This window comes from Ornithodoros turicata, chromosome 4, assembly GCF_037126465.1.
Source record: "Ornithodoros turicata isolate Travis chromosome 4, ASM3712646v1, whole genome shotgun sequence".
Taxonomy (NCBI): domain Eukaryota; kingdom Metazoa; phylum Arthropoda; class Arachnida; order Ixodida; family Argasidae; genus Ornithodoros; species Ornithodoros turicata.
Genome location: NC_088204.1, coordinates 70,635,650 through 70,655,948, shown reverse-complemented (window position 1 = coordinate 70,655,948; position 20,299 = coordinate 70,635,650). Strand labels below are relative to the sequence as shown.

General features: G+C 46.5%; 1 protein-coding gene across 1 annotated transcript in view; it reads left to right on the top strand.

Moving 5' to 3' along the window:
• The window catches only part of LOC135391810 (E3 ubiquitin-protein ligase XIAP-like), a 235,725-nt gene extending 216,018 nt beyond the window's left edge, over window positions 1-19,707 (top strand). Inside the window, exons 10-15 of the mRNA XM_064622281.1 lie at window positions 2,978-3,084; window positions 14,161-14,289; window positions 14,689-14,904; window positions 15,175-15,353; window positions 17,001-17,244; window positions 18,993-19,707. Of these exons, the coding sequence (XP_064478351.1) occupies window positions 2,978-3,084; window positions 14,161-14,289; window positions 14,689-14,904; window positions 15,175-15,353; window positions 17,001-17,244; window positions 18,993-19,165 (1,048 nt within the window). The 3' untranslated portion in view covers window positions 19,166-19,707. The remainder of the gene's footprint in view (window positions 1-2,977; window positions 3,085-14,160; window positions 14,290-14,688; window positions 14,905-15,174; window positions 15,354-17,000; window positions 17,245-18,992) is intronic.
• Window positions 19,708-20,299: the final 592 nt, after the last annotated feature.

The window sequence follows — 20,299 nt, the reverse complement described above, 5'->3', positions numbered from 1 at the left end:
TTCACTCCGCGATTGAGTCTTTGAATATCGTAAGAATACAACAAGTAGGAAGCTGCGAATTATATATCTCGATGCATATATCCGCAGCTCGCAAAATGCACGCCGGTGTATTGACTTGGCGACCAAGTAAGAGCAGAAAAGTAGCAAGCGTAAGTGGCGTTCATATGCAGGACCGCAAAACGCTTGCCATAATCACAACAAACCTGCGCTAAGAGCTCTTGCTATCAAAATAACGCACGTACCTAGCACAAAATGTACACTTACCCAGTGTATGAAGTGTGTGAATTAGGGCTGCGGTGGTGACGTTCGTTTTCGGTTATATATTCTTTGCAATCTTCGCACTCACTACACTTTCCCCTGAGAACACCGAAAATATACTTGTTTGCTAGCGACATCTAGCTTTTCCGTTGTTCCTGACGATACTATGATAAACGCGAGGAAAACCACTGATTAAAACAGATTACACTTGTTAACGGACGGACGACGAGCGTTAAGCGTTTCAAGGAAACCGCTCTCAGTGTGGATAGACCTAGACCAGGCTCGGCTACGCAGCGAAATCGGAAATCTTGGTGGTTGCGGCATTGACAATTGTTTTCCACCCTTTAGAAAGAAACATACTATCAGTATTTCAGACTGCGAACATATAATCTGTGTTCATACAGCATTGATAACATGTAGTTGACGTATAGGTGACGCTGAAACAGATAAAAAATAACAGCGTAGATTCGCAACTGTCGTCTCGAATGGGAGGCTGAAACGCGGCATTATGCTGAAAAACAAAAGGAAAAGAAACGATAAGAAACTAACAAAGAGATTATCGTTGGAGATTTCGCTTAGAAGTTACAGTGTCGGAGTAGAGGGTACATTTATAAGTTACAACAAGCTGTTTTTGTTTTTTCCGAGATGTGACTTCTATTCGTGTTGTAAAGACATGACCTTGGTCGCTTTTAACCTCTAAATATACGTTACAGTGGTGTAACCTATAAGAAATCTCGAAATCTACGTCTATATAGAAGTTACATGTTTCTAAAAGTTACAATAAAAGGTACGGGTTTAAGAGTGCAACCACCATCACGAATGACAACGTTCTCGCGCCTGATTTGTTGAAAACGGGAAGCGGGGCCTATTTTGTGCACGGCATTATGCACGGCACAGAATAGACTCCCCCTCCCGTTTTCAACAAATCAGGTGCGAGAACGTTGGTATTCGTGATGATGGTTGGCTAAGAGCGTGCTTTGTTGTGAAGTTCATTTTTAAGAGTCGAATCCCGGTGCCGGCTGTGCTGTCTGGGGTTTTTCCTGGGTTTTCCTCAGACGCTTTCAGACATATGTCGGCACAGTTCCCTTAGAAGTCGGCCCAGGACGCACATTCCCCCAGGGCGTTAGTCGTGACGTTGCCCACCTACGTGAGGCCGACAACGGCAAGCCCTTTCACCACCCACCACCACCACCATCATTTTTAAGAGTGTAGGGTTATTGCTTCTGATTCGAGGAGAGAGGGGGGCGTACGCCTTTTTGTGACAAATTGGATATATAGTAATTGCCACAAAAAGGCGTACACCTCCCCGTCACCTTCACGTTGAAGCGAAAGCGATAACCCTATCGTTCGCGACAGTGACTGGCACCACTACGTGCTATGCGGTGAAGTTCTGTTTTTACAGTGTATTTAATTGATTAACTTCTGGTGGCACACGATTGCGCATTTATGCGTTGGAATGCTACAGAAAAATCGTAGGAGCAATACTGAGCGTAAACAATGTACAGGGCGACGAAATCGTCGGCTTCAGTGTGTTAGAATAGGGTAACATGGCGGTCTCAGGTGAGTTGTTTGCAAGTACCGCTAGAGGCACTACCCCGATGAGCATCCATGTGGTACATCGTTTCGGTTTCTACTCCGATACCTCCCCTAGTTGTGCCTGATTACAACTCTCCCGAGGCAGTCATTCTGCCCTATTCTAATGCGCAGAAGCCAGTGTTTTCGTCGCTCTGTTTATTTTATACGCCGAGATTTCCATTAGCTTCCATGATGTTTCGGTAGATCTCGCGTGCATAAAAGCACCGCCTTAAGGTCGTGGGGTGAGCAGACAATGAGGCACGCAGGCAAATGTACTTAGGTTTATCTGCACATACCCTGTAGATACATGAGCTAGACTAGGGGCATCAAACTCAAATCAAGTCGCTGGCCTCATTGACCCCAGACCACATCATGTAGGGCCAAATATAAAAGGATGGCGGTACTTACCATAACATGGCCCGATATACAATAAAGAAAATATACACAAAGAACAGGAGCGCTGTAGTTATTGTGGAGTCGGAACCATGTGTACAGAATTACTGTTACCTCCACCTGACACACCAAGAGACGCTGTCTTTCAAATCGAATACTGAAACTATAAAAAACGTTCCGAGAAAAACACTATTTACACCCTCCATTGTCGCCTTTTCTAACAGTTTCAAGTTGGTAAAAGAAAGCGAAAAATGAGAGAGTAACAACTAGCTGATTGATTGATTGTTAAGAGAGTAACAACTAGCTGACATTAATGACAAGCAATGGCTTCCAGCTTGCTACTTTAATACGACTCCTAAAAAATAAAATACAGTAGCCTTTGTACATAACTGTTCCGTCTCTACTTTGTTAGTGTGCAACTATGTGACTTATAGTGCGAGATAGATTAGCCCATCTTAATCTTCACTAGAGTTACAGTGGTAGTTTAGCAAAGTGCTAGCGAAGACTATATAGGTTCTGCTTCCGTAACTTGGTGAAGTTCATAAGCCGCAAGACGTTTCTTTTTCCTTTTTTTTTTTCTCATTGGGTAGCTTCCTTTTCTTTGGTGGTAAACGGGCTCGCGGGCCACAGAATAAGTCACTGTAGGCCTTGAGACCATGAACTAGAGCCACAGCGGTAATGCATAAGCCGCGCAAAAATCGTGTTGAAACAGCATATAGTATACGTGTCCTGAGGCCATTTGTTAACGCAGGTTCGAGAGCATCGACGCAAGATACGCTACATTCAGCGGATTCCCTCACTCTGCTACCATGTTTTTGGACGCTCACACATTGGCTGACGCTGGACTTTTCTACACAGGTATGTTGCGTAGTTACACTCGTGATGGTGGTTGGCTAAGAGCGTGCTATGTTGTGAAGTTCATTTTTAAGAGTGTAGGGTTATTGCTTCTGATTCGAGGAGAGAGAGGGGCGTACGCTCTTTCTCGTGAACACGTTGTAGAACCCGCCGTATGCAGTCTGAAACGAAACTCTATGCATGATGAGAAGCAGGTTGCAGCAACGCAGCCATACCGGCACTACCTTCGGATGTTTTTTTTTTCTGCGTTTTTCACCTAAAAATGTTTTCAGTATCGAAACTGTAAAGAGCTCGGGGCACTCGCATAGAGAGAGAGAGAGAGAAATACATGATGACGATGATATGGGGATGACTTCCGCTCATTGAGCAGAATGCTACCCCATTGCTATTGGGGGAAAATGAGAGGATGGTGATGAGGATGATGCTGATGACGCTGACAGAGTTTTAGAGAGAGTCGTACAGGCCGGTAGTTTGCAGGAATTTGATGAAGGGTCGCAAGACGGACATCTGCTTTCGTGTTTCCCATGGTCTCAAAATGAGTCTGAGGTCAAGGGGTCGGCTGTCAATCCGCGCAAAGTCGTTTGCCAACAAGTGACGCTCCCTCCGATAAGTGGGACATGCGATGATCACATGGTCCGCGGTCGCGGGCACACCACACTCCGGGCACAAGGGATTACTGGCACACCCTATCTGGTAACGGTAGTACGGCGAAAAGGCAACATTCAGCCGTAAGCGATGTAGGAGGGACTTAATGACGCGCGGTAAAGATGTCGGTAAGCGACACGAGAATGTTGGTTCTACAATTCCCAGTATGGTACAGGCCGGGACATCCCGACGCCATTGTTCGACGGATGACGAGGCAGCCCAGTCACGAAGAAGGGACCGTCTGTCGCCCCTTGGGAGAACAATCGGAAGACACTTGCCCTGGTGGTGAGTGGCCGCTGCGGCAGCGTCGGCAACGTGGCTGCCAGAGATTCCGCAATGACCCGGAATCCATAGAAAAGCGATGGTGTGGCCGTGGGCAGTTGTGGACTTCAGTAGGCGTAGAATGTTTATCACAAGTGTGGCCAGTGAGCCGCGGAGACCTGAGGTTTTCAGGCATCGAAGAGCTGACGTGGAGTCCGTACAGACTACCCATCGCCGTGGATCGCAGGTGGCCGCATATTGTAAAAACAGCAGGATTCAGTACAGCTCGGCTGAGGTCGAAGAGGTGCGATGGGACAACCGGCAACCCCGGGTGAGCGGTATCGAGGGTACCACAAAAGATGAGGATGACGAAGTTTTCGTTGAGGAGCCATCCGTGAAGACCGTGCAGAACCCGTCATATGCGGTGCCCATGAAATCCATAGTCAGTTGCTGTAGTACGAGGTCGGGGTAGCTTCTTTTGTTGTCCGTAATCCCTGGGACAGAGGCGGTGACGCCTGGCGACGGAAGTGTCCACGGGGCCGTGCTTTCAGCGGCGAGGCTGATCACGAATTTCGGAACGCGGGATTTGAATGACATTATACATCCGTGGATCGGCGTGCTGCGCCTTGCCCGAAGTTTCCGGATGAGCGGGTGGTGGCGATGGTGTGGAATCAGGCGGAGATACTGGCGCACAGTTTCTGTGTTTCGGAGAACTTCAAAAGGGATGTCGCGGGCTTCCGCAACCACTAGCCTTGTCTCGGCCCCGCGGGGGACACCGAGGCACACCCGTAGGCTCCGTGCCAGCATAGCGCGGATCCTCTGTGCTAAGGTGCTGGGGAGATCGTGAAGCACAGGCAGACTGTAGGCGACTGTGGCACGAATCAAGGCGTTATGCAGCATCAGGAGGTCCTTCTCATCGCGTCCCCACTCGCATAGTTCTGCAAGTGGATCACTGAAAATATATGTGTGTGGCATGTCTGCTTCGCTTCTTTGGTGCAACAACGGTTCAAGATGGACAAATATTGCGTTTTTCCACCAACTCGATACCAAGTAAGTCAGTTCCTATTCCCTTCAGTCGCATAGCGCCACGCCTGTGGCATATACGTAGCATACTTTTATTTTGAGGCAGGTAGAAGTTTCTTTTCACATTTCTGATTCGTATTCTAATCTTTCATGCTCAGGTATGGGCGCTCAAGTCATATCTTCTCGAGAGAAGCATCTGCATGGATAAGGTACTCCGATGACTTTCGGCACACTAGCTGTACAACCAGCGGCAACCTTTATGTCTCTGACGAGCCCTTTCAACCGAATGCCTACACAAGTAGCAAAAGGATATGGGCATGTTATCTGTCATGCCGTATCTGTGAATGTGTGTCTCTGTGCAGTCAAATCTACTACACGCTGCTGTGTCCGTATTTGCCAAAAATGGGAGGAGGCGCCTATCTCGGACACATTATGCATGTCCCAGATAGGCTTCTCCCCCTCTTTTGAACGAATCATGACGCAGAACGATATCATTCAGAATGGTGGTTGGCTAGGAGCGTGCTACGTGATGAAGTTCTATTTGAACAGACGCTCAGACGCTTTCAGACATATGTCGGCACAGTTCCCTTAAAGGTCGGCCCAGGACGCACATTCCCCCAGGGCGTGAGTCGGGACGTTGCCCACATACGTGAGGCCGACAACGGCAAGCCCTATCACCACCACCATCACCACCATCTATTTTAACAGCGTATTGTTCTACTGTCAAATCTTCCTCGCGAGACATCAGATATCTGTGAATGCAAAGTTACTTCGGCAGATAACGTGAACTTCAGAAACAATGTTCATGCCATGTCAAGCTCGTGTTCGGTGCAGCTAACGACACACAGCATGCCTAAAATAAATTATTTATAAATAAAAATTATCTAAATAACTTATCTAAACAGTAAAGTGTTTTTTGTGACAGACGCACCCAAAGCTTCCACGTTTGCTTGTTGATGAATGATTAACTCGCACTGCGGTGTGTCGGCCACACATTCTTAAAAATGATGGTGGTGGTGGAGATGAAAGGGCTCGCCGTGAACTTCAAATGAACTTCACCGCATAGCACGCTCCTAGCCAACCACCATCTCAAATGATATCGTTATCTTCCCTGATTGTTCAAAACGGGAGGCGTACACCTTTATGTGACACTTATGCTGTTCATAATTGTCACAAAAAAGGCGTACATTATTATTTAATTTTGAAGAGTGTACGCGATCCAAAACAGCAGAGGATAAGAAGGGAGAAGCGAACGGGAAAAGGTGAACATGCGATGGGCGAGAGTTATCAGCCACGTCATCACCAAAATAACAAAATAAAAGCTACTCTACCTTCCTCCAGCGATTGGTCTGACACTGGAGGTCACGTGAGTTTTCTCGACCAATACGGTAATACCAGTCGTCGGAAGCTCACCAAAAGCCTACACTCATAAAAATGAACTTCCCCGCATAGCACGCTCCTAGCCAACCATCATCTCGAATGATATCGTTATCTGCCCTGATTTGTTGAAAACGGGAGGCGTACGCCTTTTTGTGACACTTATGCTGTTCGTAATTGTCACAAAAAAGGCGTACATTATTATTTAATTTTGAAGAGTGTACGCGATCCAAAACAGCAGAGGATAAGAAGGGAGAAGCGAACGGGAGAAGGTGAACATGCGATGGGCGAGAGTTATCAGCCACGTCATCACCAAAATAACAAAATAAAAGCTACTCTACCTTCCTCCAGCGATTGGTCTGACACTGGAGGTCACGTGAGTTTTCTCGACCAATACGGTAATACCAGTCGTCGGAAGCTCACCAAAAGCCTACGCTCATAAAAATGAACTTCCCCGCATAGCACGCTCCTAGCCAACCATCATCTCGAATGATATCGTTATCTGCCCTGATTTGTTGAAAACGGGAGGCGTACGCCTTTTTGTGACACTTATGCTGTTCATAATTGTCACAGAAAAAGGCGTACGCCTCCCGTTTTCAACAAATCAGGGCAGATAACGATATCATTTGAGATGATGGTTGGCTAGGAGCATGCTATGCGGGGAAGTTCATTTTTAAGACTGTATCGCTTTGAAAATAGTGCCGCCACTGGCGCAGGATCAGTGAAGATGATCCGTATTGGCTGCGCTAGCAGTCCTGTTGCTGATGAACCTTAAAAACATTGTTGTCACAGCTCCTGACGTCGATTGGGTGAGAATCATTTGATTGAGGAGAGACGTCCGAGACGGGAAACGTGTCCAGTCGTTCGCGTCTTGTCCGCTACGACCGTTAATTTCTGTGCTGGCGGATAGCTTCGACGTGATTGATTGATTGATTGAAAGAAAGAAAAAAAAGGGGATTGTAGCCCTCATCACGAGGGCCGGCTACCCCAGATCACCTAAGTAGCTTCGACGCCTTCGAATGCTTCCGATTTAGATTGTGGCGAACTATCCTGAACGGACGATGCGAACACAGAGTGATTGATCCAGCTGATCACAGAATAATGGAAAGAAGGAGGATATATCAGGAAATCATTGCACCGCCAAAAGATATAGAGAAATCCTTCGTGTGGAAGTCATCATTCCTTCTTCCGATTTCCCGTCCATGAACCGTAAAACAAGTTTGCTGCTTCCCACTCAAGGAATGCAGGTCTGTCGTGTGAAATGTATTACAATTCATTCACTAACGTTCGAGGGGGGGAGGTCAAGGTAGTATCTGCCTCGCACCACCTTCGCGCAATGGCATCCATCATCGGGAACCACCATCAAAACAACGCATGTGATCGGCGGCTGCCAGCGCACGTGGCTTGTTTTGTCGACGACGGTTCGTGACACCTGGCATTGTGACGTAGATTATTTGCAAACAGCAGGTTGTTTATGTGCGGTGCTGTAATCTGTACAGTTTGAGTGCTGCTAATCAGATTATGTGACGTGTGCTGGTTATGCTACCCAAGCCGCACAATGTACTGAAAGTCGCGTGCAATAGGGGTGGACGGTATGTGTCTTATCAATGTTCTTTAGTTTATACGAGTCTGTTCAAGGCCTTCCACCTACCCGTCCACCCCTATTGCACTCGACTTTCAGTACATTGTGCTGCTTGGGTAGTTGTCTCTCCCCAAGCAGCACAATGTACTGAAAGCCAAGTGCAACAGCGGAGCACGGGTAGGTGGATGGCTTTGGAGGCACACTTTAAACTAAAGAACATTGATAACACACATACCGTCCACCCCTGTTGCAGTCGACTTTCAGTACATTGTGCTGCTTGGGTCTCGTCGCATTTGCTGTAATCCTCGAACGCTTTTCACACGTGTGCTTTGATGTTTAAATAGGAAATCAGCATGTATCGCCTGTACACAACGGATTGAAGTGAATGACTTGGCAGTCTCAGCTACCAATAATAGGCTGTTGTGCGGTGACCAGTTCACAGTGGGTTGCTTCCCGTGTCAGATTCAGGTTGAAAAGAACAGCTCTCCGTGTTGGTTATAAAGGAACAGCTCAGCGTTCCCGTGGCCATCGCTGAAAACTTAACCATAAAATGCTCTTCAGTGTTGAAACACGTAATGATCCAGTGAAGCCTATTTGAAGCCTATTGCAAGACATGTGTATGCATAGTGTTACTTTTTTCTGACAATTCATGACGGCAAATAAATTTGTGCTTCATAAACTTTCACCGCTTTTCGTCCCCCGCTTTTGAGCAACACCTTCCAATGTTACAGCAAGAGGGCAAGTTGAATGCAAATGATAAACCTGAGAGGAGAAGGGGGAGGAGGTTAGGAAAGGAGGTCACTCTGCGGATGCTCACTTCACTCTGGACCTGCACTCGCTTTGTCCCGCGCTGCGATCCGAGAAGCGAAGTCAATGGCTCCTGGAGATCACATGGTTTGGAGGCCCTCCGTTTCCCTGAACCACTACGACTATGGGAGCATCCGGCGGATGATTGTAATACACGTTCGTACCCACAGGGGTGACACAAACCAGCCATCGTTGTAACTACGCTCAAGCGGGTGCTTTTCGCAAAAACCGCCATCTTGTCATAGTCACACGTCATAGGCAATGTCATTTTGAGGTCACGTGACTTCGTTTATATATTGTCTTAGCGCTTGCCGACATATTCCGTTCGGCATAAAGCCAAGAGATGAACGTGTTTTGCCTGCGTAAACTACACGATGCTTTTTCCGCGACATTGCAGCCCATTTATCAGATCACATCGGCTGAGTAAGTGTTAACATGGGGTCACCATCACATTTTTGGAAGTGGTCAACAGCACGAGCCCTCATGTACAAAACTGCGCGTTTCACTAGCGGATTTTGAATATAAATAATTATCGCCATCGAGAAACTTCGAAAACGGAGCATGGAAAGAGCAAGCGTATTGTTTACAAGCGGTATAGCAGCCGATTACGGGCGCGGCCATCTTCAAGTTCACGCGTGTGGTGACGTTTGCTGTGATATGTGATCATGACCTGCCCAGAATGCATTGCGTTCGCCCGATACGCTTGTGTCTATGCAGCAATACATTATATTGGATGACGCCCCTGCGTTCGTACCCCTGGTACTCCCTGCTTCCCACAGACGGTGACAGACATATGATTGCAGACGTCTACAATCATATCATGGAATGTCTCTTCTGGGTTAGCGCGGGACGTGTGCGTACATCGGAGTACAACACCGTGTTCCATACATATTAGTTGCGTCAGAACTCACCCTCACCACCGACAGTTGACGTATTTAATCGAGGACAAGCGTGTTTTCGGGCACATTCGAGTGTTAAAGGACATGTAAAGTGAAATTCGCCCCCCCCCCCTGTTTCTGTGTACGACCTGGACACCTGGCAGTGTTTGTCTGTGTGATGCTGCACACAGAGCCTAAGCACTAAAAGAGCGTTAATTATCACACAGCATTAATTAGAAAATGAAATCGGACGCCCCGCAAGAGCTAATGAAGTCATTATCGGAGCGCTTCCGTCACGTGATGCGTAAGTAATACACGATGAACTTATGTCCGGCGTTAGGAAGCGGCGTATACTAACTTCGAGATAACGTGTCTAGGTTTGTCCCGGCACGCTATCAGCATCCATGACAGCCATGAGGGCCCATGTTTCGATATAAAGATTATAAAGAAGACACTTAGCCATGACCATATTATCTTACTGACAGAGAATGTAGATCACCTCCTGAGCGAAACACCGACAACTTGCAAAGGTGTGAGCTACGGTGAAATAGGTCTGCGGTCTGCAAAAGCCCTCAGCCCGAACCAATGACTGCAATTGGACTGGTATGAGGGACAACATGGGAAATTTATAATGAGAAATTGAGAAAGGGTTAGAAAAATTGATGTGCACAGAAAAGGTCTAAAATTTTTCTTCAAATGCTTGCGGAGTCAATGATAGGGATGCTTCTGAAGAGAAGCCTGTGTTGAAGACATTGGCATGTCCCCACCTGATGTCCTTCTTATACCGATGAAGACGTCATGAAATCCTGTGATGTTTGATAGGCAAGGTGATAGCCTATGTTCTCTTAGTGCTTATAGACTGGAACGTGTTTGTAGCAAAGACCTGCGCACTGAAAAGAAAAAAAAAAGCATGCATACATTTCGTTACTGGTTGGTGGAAGGTGAAACACTTGCAAATTGATATGGACACAGTACGGGGATGTTCTCCTTTCTTGTTTGTTTGTTTACTGCTATCACTCATATGTTTTTTCATAAACGCAGTGATCAATAAAGCAATATTTACAAGCTTTGATGTTTGTAGATGTATTTTACTGTGTAGTGGCTGTCTGGTTACTCCAGAAGGGTATATGGCAAACCTCTATTGTGCATGAAAAGGATACTCTTGTGATCTTGCGGTGTTCACGACAAAACCATCCAGTGTACCTCTGCCAAGATGGCATGCATTGCTGCCCATAAGCACCTGAAAGAAAAGTAAGAGCTTCATCTCAGTGAAAGCGAATAAACATACACATGGTCAGACAGCACCCACTGCATCACACGTCAAAGGGCAAAAACCTTTTTATGTCAGAAGGAAAGTTCCTGCTTATGACATGTACAGCACATGCTTTGAGGACTTTTCTGCAGTGCTTTCCTAATGGTTCCCAGAGCTACCTGGTAAACTGTTTGTAGGCAACGTACCGAAACCTCCTTCATGTACCATGGGCAGCGTAAAATTATGACATGTAACTTTGCTGATAACAAACTGAAGGCACACGTGAATGAACTCACTTGTTCACTTCGCTGTCCCTGATAAGAGCGTAGCCGTCGCTGTCTTTCACGTAGCTGTAGGGCACCTAGTGCACCTCAGTGTCCAGCCACAGTATTTCGCAGTAGTGATTTTTTGAAATGCAACCGCTGCGCTGCTCCAGTAACGTCTCATTTCGCGACAACAAAGGCATTCCTCTGCCGTCGGCATCGGGACGCATTTGCCGCAAGGACACCTGAACTGAAGGAGCAATACCACATTTCCGCTGTGAGGCTCTCAACATTTTCACTGCACATGAAGACTGTTTCCCACGCGGCCAGGTGACGGCGATGACGGCGATTCATCCTCCGTCGAGGATTCTGCCGATGGCCTCGTGTCATGCTGTGTCTCCGGCGTAAGAATGAAAGTTTTGCCGGTGTGACTGCTGGACTATCCGAAGCTCGAGGGCGTTCAGGTTTGGTAAATTGCACATCACACGGCGTGTACCCCAAAACATTTCGGCCAGTACGGTTTCGCCACAGACCGGGACGCGGATGGAAAAGGCGAGACTAGCCATAGCCAACATTGGGAACTCACCCGGGACGAGCGGTGACGAATATAACCGCAAAAAAGAATCAAGGGGAAAAGAGTGCGCGCCTCACTATCAGACAGAAGACGCACCATCAAAGACCGGAAGCCGAGGGAAGCAGCTTTTCTGACCGGCAAGATTGAGAGCTCTTCTGTGCGCCAGGGATGCGTGCTGCGCTCGTACTTTTTGTGAGAATATATATCTAGCGGCTTGTAATCCTATGTTCTACTTCTCCTGATATATTTTTCGAGACTTTCCATGTTCCTCTTATGACAAACATTGCGTGCAAAAGGAGGATATCTTGGTTCCCATGTTGGCAAGGTTTTGTCGTGTGTCTTTACTCTACACCTGGACCGTGAGGTCAACATTACATTAACGTTACATCTCGGCCAGTTGGTGACATTCCACCATGTGCGCAAAACGCTTCACCACCAAAACAAGACAGCGTCTAGATAGGGAGCCTCCATGGCGTTTACCTCACCTGGAAACTGAGCGTCCTCTGGCAAGCGAAGTGAGGCACACATGCACGACAAGAAAATAAATAAATAAATAAAAATCACTCCTTCCAGGTTCGTGTATGGAATTGGCCTGCCATGCGGAATGTCACGTATTAGACAGACACGGCATTGTACTAATGGTAACTTAAGGGAATATAATTGTACTGTTAGAGATTGAGATCAGTGGCCACTGGGGGGTATGTGTCAACAGATGCGGCTGCACACCTTTGCTTGCTGAGCGTTCACTGATGATTCGACATACGAGAAAAAGAATAATATTTTAAAGGGAGCCTTCGCAAGAATTCGAAAAAAAAAATAGGTGAGCATCACATCGAACACGAACCAACACCTCCATACCGAACACAACATTGGCATTCATTTTGCAAGAGCAATTAATTCGTAAATGATGACAATAGCAAACCGAAACTTAAATACGAAGAGCACAAAACAGAGCTGTACGGTGGTTCGTCCGAAGGAGGATACTGTGACGTCACCCTGCATTGTCGTCTGCTTTCACGCCTGCCTTCTTTCTCCCTTGCCGGATACCGGATGATGTGAGCTGTGTATTGCTTTCAGCGACCTCTCGCTTCACAGAGACGAATTATGGCTTTACGGAATTACGGCTTGCTTCGTAATACATTCGTTTGAGTAAAATCTGCGCAGTTTTGGACCGAGATATTTCGTACACATGTTCCTGACATCCCAAAGATTACGGATATACCACATCCTTTCTGGTGATTTTCTTGCGGAGTCCTACTTTTAAGGATTTACTGTTTTAAAAAGAGGCACGAGATCGGAGGATATACGTGCCATTTTACTATTCTGAAGAGTGTTTGCTTCTCTAAATGGACCATTTCACGTGCGAATGCACAGCGCATACGTGGCTCATTTCTGGCTGAAAACAGCTGCCGAACCATTACTAAGCTAACGCTACAATATACCATCTTCCCGTTCCTAGAATCCTTCCGTCAGTGAGTGCTAGGCTGCGCTTCTCGCTTTTCGGCACCAAAAATGGAAGGCAATGACTCGGGAATGATAACGAGAAGCTTTAATGCAGAATGGCTGCACCATCGCTGCACTGCCAACACCACCTAGATAGAGAAACCTGCTTACTCGTCGACGTGACGTAACAACTAATAGTCAATCAATCAGAGTCGTGTTCAAGACGGCGGCAGCCAATCACGAACGTGCTTTCACCGGTCGTGACCATGAATAGGAACCACTGTCATCTGCGAGTGATGAATGTACCTCCTCACGTACTAATGGGGAACACTTGGAAATGAAGCGCAAACCGGCCCCGATCTTTCTCAAAACTGGTTTACTGGAAAGTGGGTTACACTTTTTGTCTAAACGTTGTCTATATATTATATATTGTCCTTTTGTCTATAAAAATTTTGTCTTCAAAACAATGGTGCAGAGCTTATTGGTCTGGAATTGGGATGGCACTGCGGGCTCCAGGGTCATGTTGCATTCATCAAACGGTCACTTAAACATTGTACAGAGGGAAGCAGTAGAAACAGGGTTCGAAACCTGGGACTGATACTCAAAAAGTGGACACACGTAGTACGCTGGAACGAAGGACACGAAAATGAAACCGCGCGGCACCTCCTCACGTGCATTTGTTTTCACTCACTAGCAGACGACATTCGAGAGGGCGCCACATCTCACGCGAATGGTCCATTTGCGAAAAGACGTGACTACTGGACGAATTAAACACTTTCCTAACTGTTTAAAGAAGCACTGTTACATATTTGTTTGTAGTGTCGCCACTGCAATTTTTCGCCCCCTTTCTTGTATCCTTCGAACTGTCCCTGTGCAGCTTCCCGGAAGCTGGAATGCTGGGATATCTGCCCTGCAAGACACATGTGGTGTCACATTCCGCCGAAAAATTGGACATAATCTTTGTTCTGTTGCAGGTGAAAGCGATACAACATTGTGTTTCTACTGTGGGTTAAGACTCATCCATTGGGAGCCTTTTGGCGACCCGTACACGGAACACCACAGATGGTCTCCGAGGTGTGACTACATTCGTTCCGTAGTAGATCGTGAGTATATCTCCGCTGTGAAGGCGTATCTCTACTACATCAGTTAGCTTACATTATGTTTGCATGCTCGAATGTGTTCAGTGAACATGCAGTCGTACACCGCTAACTGACATGCAGTTTTGGGTGTCTAGGGTGTAATTCTATCTAAGGCCACATTTTGCGAGAACAGTACCGGTACAAACGCACGAACACTGAGGAACGTCATCGACATTTACTGAAGAAAACAAAAAGAAAAACAAAGAACACTGTCTCTATGCATAGCGATCGTTTGAACAATGACAACAGTGCTGCGCAATGCCCGAGTTCGAACCACTAGGTGCTTTCATGTGTTTATGCACGAGGTGCGCGCTTATTGGTGTTCTTATAGGCGATAATGTGTACCCGCGCTCGTGTTTCCAGATGAGCGTACGCCAGACATTGTGGGGCTGAGCAGCTCAAGTCTCGTCCAGCAAGAGCAATATGCGGCATCGAGGAATGCATACACCGTTCCTCACTCGAGACCAGTCCACCCACGCTATGCCACGTTAGCAAGCAGGGAGTCGTCTTTTGAGTCTTACCCAAGAAATGCAAAGGGAAACAAGGAGAAGATGGCCAAGGCAGGATTCTTCTTCACTGGTAACACGTCATTTTTTTTTTCATCTCGTGAGTTCATATCGGCCTCTCTGCATTCGTGGTACTAGTCTAAAAACTGTTGGCTTTACAGCACGAGAAATATACCAATACAGTAGCGTTTCCTTGAGTTTGGGGAAAGACACAAGAGAAAACACGGAGTACAACAACGACAGAACTCTTTAGTGAAAAAAACGGGGTGAAAAAGAAAACAAACAAAAGACACGCGTGTTACCTGTGTAGCCCTTCGTGAATGCCATTCTTCTAATTCCACAGGTACTGGTGATCAAACTACGTGCTTCCAGTGCGGGAACTCTCTGTGCAGTTGGGATGAAGACGATGACCCACTACTTGAACATGACAGGTGGTACCCAAACTGTCCTTATGTTGTCCTCATCCGAGGCGTTGAAACGATCAAGGACGTGAGAGAGGCGCACAGGAATACCTTTGTACAGGTACGATGTTTTGGTAAACGAGCTGTAGACTGTAGTGCAAAAAAGTTCGAACTCCCACGTTGTGAATTTCGAAGTGTCGTGTGAAGTACATAACGAAATTTTAAAGTCCCATATCCGTTATGAACTTGAATAGGTCCCGGACACTGGACATAGGTCCAAATAGTCTCTATATGTGGATGCACCTGTGTCGTCCAGATGCTTCTAATCCAGAATCGTCGCATTGGTTACGGTGGCAGTTTACCAAAGTGCACGCGAGGACCATGTTGCTTTGTCTCTCAATGATGGGACGTACTTGAAGTGCTAAAGTGCACAAGTAATACTTTAAAGGGACGGTCGCATACGCTCCGGTCGATTTCGAAACTATTTCGTCACTTAATTCCTCGCGGACCACACACCACGGTATCGAAAATCCCGAGCGACATACTGGTGAATAGCTTCACCGTTATTCGACGAAATACATGACAAGAGCAGACGACGGATATTGAAGGCATGCTGGAATTCCCTCTCTGGAAAAACGAGAAGACTTTATTCTGTAACCAGCCAATGATGGCACGCCTGTACGGGCGTCTCATAGAATTACGAGCGCGTCTTGACGACGCCTTTCCTCCTCGGCGCGCCGCCCTCTCACTCCTTCTCTTACAGAGTGACGTCACGCCGCTGGAGCTTCTGCGGCCACAGAAGTGTCGCTGACTTTTAAAATTCGTTCATTTAATGTCTAAGTACCTTTGGAACAAAAAAAAAAAAAAAAAGTCGGGTGGACTGTTGGCCGATGCCGAACAAGTGGTGTTGGTTTCGTAGAATGGCTTCCGGATGCGACTGTCCCTTTAAGTGTATTTCTGCATTACTTGTATTTTAGTTTAACTACATTTTAAATCATGTACTTTGTAGCGTACCTGAAGAATTTTTTCCCACTACTTTTCCATCAAGTACCCCAGTACCCAAACTTGGGCTCTAGACAAGAAATCACAAAAAAGTATAAAACTGCACCCTACTAAAGACGCTAAAATGACAACAAGAAGACGAAAACACGCAGATCGCGCTATCTGTGTGTTGATAAGTCTGTGTTTTCTGTGTGTGTTTAGTTTGTATGATCTGTGCGTTTTCGTCTTGCTGACCTCATTTTAGCACTTCTTGTCGGATGAGGTACCACAGTCCCAGTCCGCTTCTAAAAAGCACATTTTTGCATTTACACAGCACCTCTGTGCTTTTAAAGAGTACCTTTGTGCATTCACAGAGCACCTTTGTGCTTTTAGAGAACACCTTACTTGGTACTCTAAGTACAGCTTTGGGCTACTTTGTCTATCACTGACGGTAACTTTCTGAGGTTCATGAGGCACCAGAAGTGCACACATGCCTATATTCTGCCCATCATGAACAGGTGCAGCACCCGGTAAGAACAAAAATAATGCATCAACATCTGGGAGCTTCGTTCTCTTTGATTGTCAAGGGTCCATGCGCCACAGACTAGGTCATCGCGGGCCTCGTCTTTTGTGGTAGAAGCAGGTGGCCACCAGGGGGTGATGACCATTCCTTCTCGTTTGTTACCAAAATAGCTTCACTTTGACACAGATGCAATCCGATAATCCGATTTGGGCTTCGGTACTTAAGTATGGCTATTCTATTAACGACTCAAGCTTGATCTTACAGCGCCAAACCGCAGAAATCAGTCGATCGGATGATCTCAGCAATGTGCTGCTGCGTCACCTGATGTCGTCACCACTTGTACACCGTCTGACAGCGCAAGGCATTGATCCCCTCATCGTCGAATTAGCGATACGGAAGAGGCTTAACGGCGAAGGCTTGATTGACGTACTGGACGAACAAGACCTGCGCCGGGCTTTGACGGACGTTGTCTCGTTGCCGGAGAACGTCAGAACAAAAGAAGTTCCAAGTGAGTAGCAGAGCAATTCCTGGAATAGCACACAGCGCGCGTGGTACAAAGGTCTGACGGCGCGCGGCCAAAGCGCTGGCTTCATAACTGGGGCAGAGCCATATAAAAAAGGAGTCTGGCCATTGGGAGGAGTCCCAAAAAGAGGCTCGACCTGTCAGTCACAGTTACGGGCCTTTGATTGCTTTGCTTTTGCCTCCATGACACCTTACTGCTACCCAAAATGGCGACGAAAACAAACAATTTCGTGACAAAAAAAAAATTCACAGACAACTCTGATTTTACGCTGCAGATGTACATTCTTATATCAGTTCCTCGAAAATGAGTACGGCTCTGAACTGGGATAAACACAACGTGCAGCCGCATGCGCTGAAGAAGGGATGCGGAGTGTCGCAGAAGACCAGGAGGAAGCGACAGTGTGAGAGATGGATCCATGGCGTGGAGCAGACAGTAGGATGTCATGTCGTGCATCCACTGAGATCTCCTCTTGTCTGCAAAGAGTAAAGCAGAGAACACACAGTCGCGTTTGGTCCTTTCGCTTGTTCATCACTCACATACCTCGAACTCTCTTGACATGCATAATGTAAAACCCCGAGACTAGGGAACACGGAAGGACAGACACAAACACGAAGTCTCAAACACAGCTGAAAATTTTACTTCACATACAAGAATTATATACAACCAGAGGGAAGGGAACAACCAGTTGAGGACAAAAAGGGTCTGTTCGGGGGAGCAAGAAGTCTGCTCAAGGCCGGACCGAGGATTACGGATGGGTTGCTGACACAGTTCCCACAAGACGTTATGCATAGGGTCTCTCTCAAAAGTCTTATGTGGGGGTCCAATTCAGAAGCCTTTACAATTGTTTCATCCCATAGAGGGAAGCAATCTGAGCATGCTTCCAAATGCTTGGCAATTTCGGACCCCACAGAAGACTTTTGAGAGAGACCCTATGCATAACGTCTTGTGGGAACTGTGTCAGCAACCCATCCGTAATCCTCGGTCCGGCCTTGAGCAGACTTCTTGCTCCCCCGAACTGACCCTTTTTGTCCTCAACTGGTTGTTCCCTTCCGTCTGGTTGTATATAATTCTTGTATGTGAAGTAAAATTTTCAGACTTCGTGTTTGTGTCTGTCCTTTCGTGTTCCCTAGTCTCGGGGTTTTACATTATGCATCATCTTCACCAGCTCGCTTGCTTCCTAGCCGTTTTTTCTCTTGACATACCTCGAATGGGAAATATGATATCATTAATCACTAAAGCGCAACACCTAAATTAACTACATTCATCTTTTTTCTGTTTCGTCTACGTTGAGCCACATACATTCTACGGGTCGACGGGTGTACTGGACAGCCACAGCTGTCCAGTTCTGCTGTGGCGACGTTTGGGACTTATAAACACACATTCTACGCATTATTTGCGAGCAGCGGTTAGCCGACGGTGACATGCTACGTGCAAGGTGCACCATAGTCATACAACAGTACCATGTCACATAAGATAACATGATCGCAATTAACCCCCCTGTCGAGCGCCGTTGGAGAAACGCGGTGAGTTCACGACCCCATTTAATTTAAGAAAGAAGAAAAAAAAAACAAGCTGGAAACAAAGCCTTTCCGCTTTCCAAAGCCATCCTTTCGTTGATGTGTGATTCTTTTACTTTGTGCACGTGGTTCTTTTCAACGGTAAACCACCGGAGCGACTTGAGCTGTGCCACACCTCTTCTTTCTGATGTCCTTTCTTGTTTTCTTTTCCAACAGAGGCTGATACAGGTGACCTGAGCAAGTGCGTCATCTGCAAAACGGGAGACCGTCGCATCATATTTCTTCCCTGCAATCACCTGATCGCGTGTATCGGATGTGCCGCGTCCCACAGCGTTTGTCCTTCCTGTAATCGGCCGATTGCAACCAGGAGGCAAGCCTTCTTAGCCTGAAAAAGACGGGGTAAAGGGCAGGCCGGGAAACGTAAAAAGGAATATGTGTCATAAGCTAGTAACGCGATGCGTTCTCGAGGTTACATTCGACGTAAAACCCATTATAATTATTAATACATTCCATGTATAAACCCAGCGTTCGACCCACGACCTACTCTATACTAGAAACCCGGACGACTGGCAATCGCCTATGGGAGAGCTGGGTCATGGGTTGGTTACGCTAGTGGCCGCTGCAAGCGCCACATAGGATTATTGGGGAGAGGGAATGACACTGTAATTCCGTTTAACGCTGTCATAGTCACTGTCACTGTCATAAAGAAGACCCTAGTAGTTGTTTTGGGGTACTTGGACAAAAATAAAGTTTATTTTTATTATTATTATTATTATTATTATAGTCTGAAATCTCCTAAGGCAGCGAGTTCCCATATTCCTATCATGCTGTTGTTGTAACCTATTTGCGATATACTCACCTCTGTAACCATTCTTGCTCTGAGGCTAAATGAATAAATAAATGAATAAATAAACTCTGGTCAGGCGCAGGATGGCAAGGGTTCGAAGAACAATACTGCATCTTCTAAGAGCTTCAAAGAACGGAATAACATAAAATATTGAATAGAACATATAACCATTTTGGATAGAACTCTGTCTACGATTTGACCCAAGCACTGTAGTTACTGATAGAAATGTGTGGTTGCGCACAGAAGGGTAGTTGCGCATACCTTGGATATACGCACAAGTGCGGCCTGGTATTCCTTCTAGCGTGGAGTTATATATGTTGTACGATGAAAAGTTTATCGTAAACTTCTATTTCGAAAGGGTCGAATCCAGCATAGATAAAATCGTACACTACGGCAGTCACTGTCTGGACGGATACAAATATCGTTTAATGTCTTCGCCAATTACTTTGATTTATGTCATGACTCCTAATCGTTTTAGACAGCAGGTGCTCCAAAACCTCGGCTTGGTGTGATTGTACAACCAAGGTGCACTGCTCTGCGGGCCTGTGCTGGGTCCAGAGGTGAGCACGTAAGGGTGAGTGCGGATGGTAATGCGAGATGAGGAAATTTGGTGATGGAAGTTTCAAAAGAAATGGTTGACGGGATGAAAAGCCCGTGGGAACAATAGATACACCAT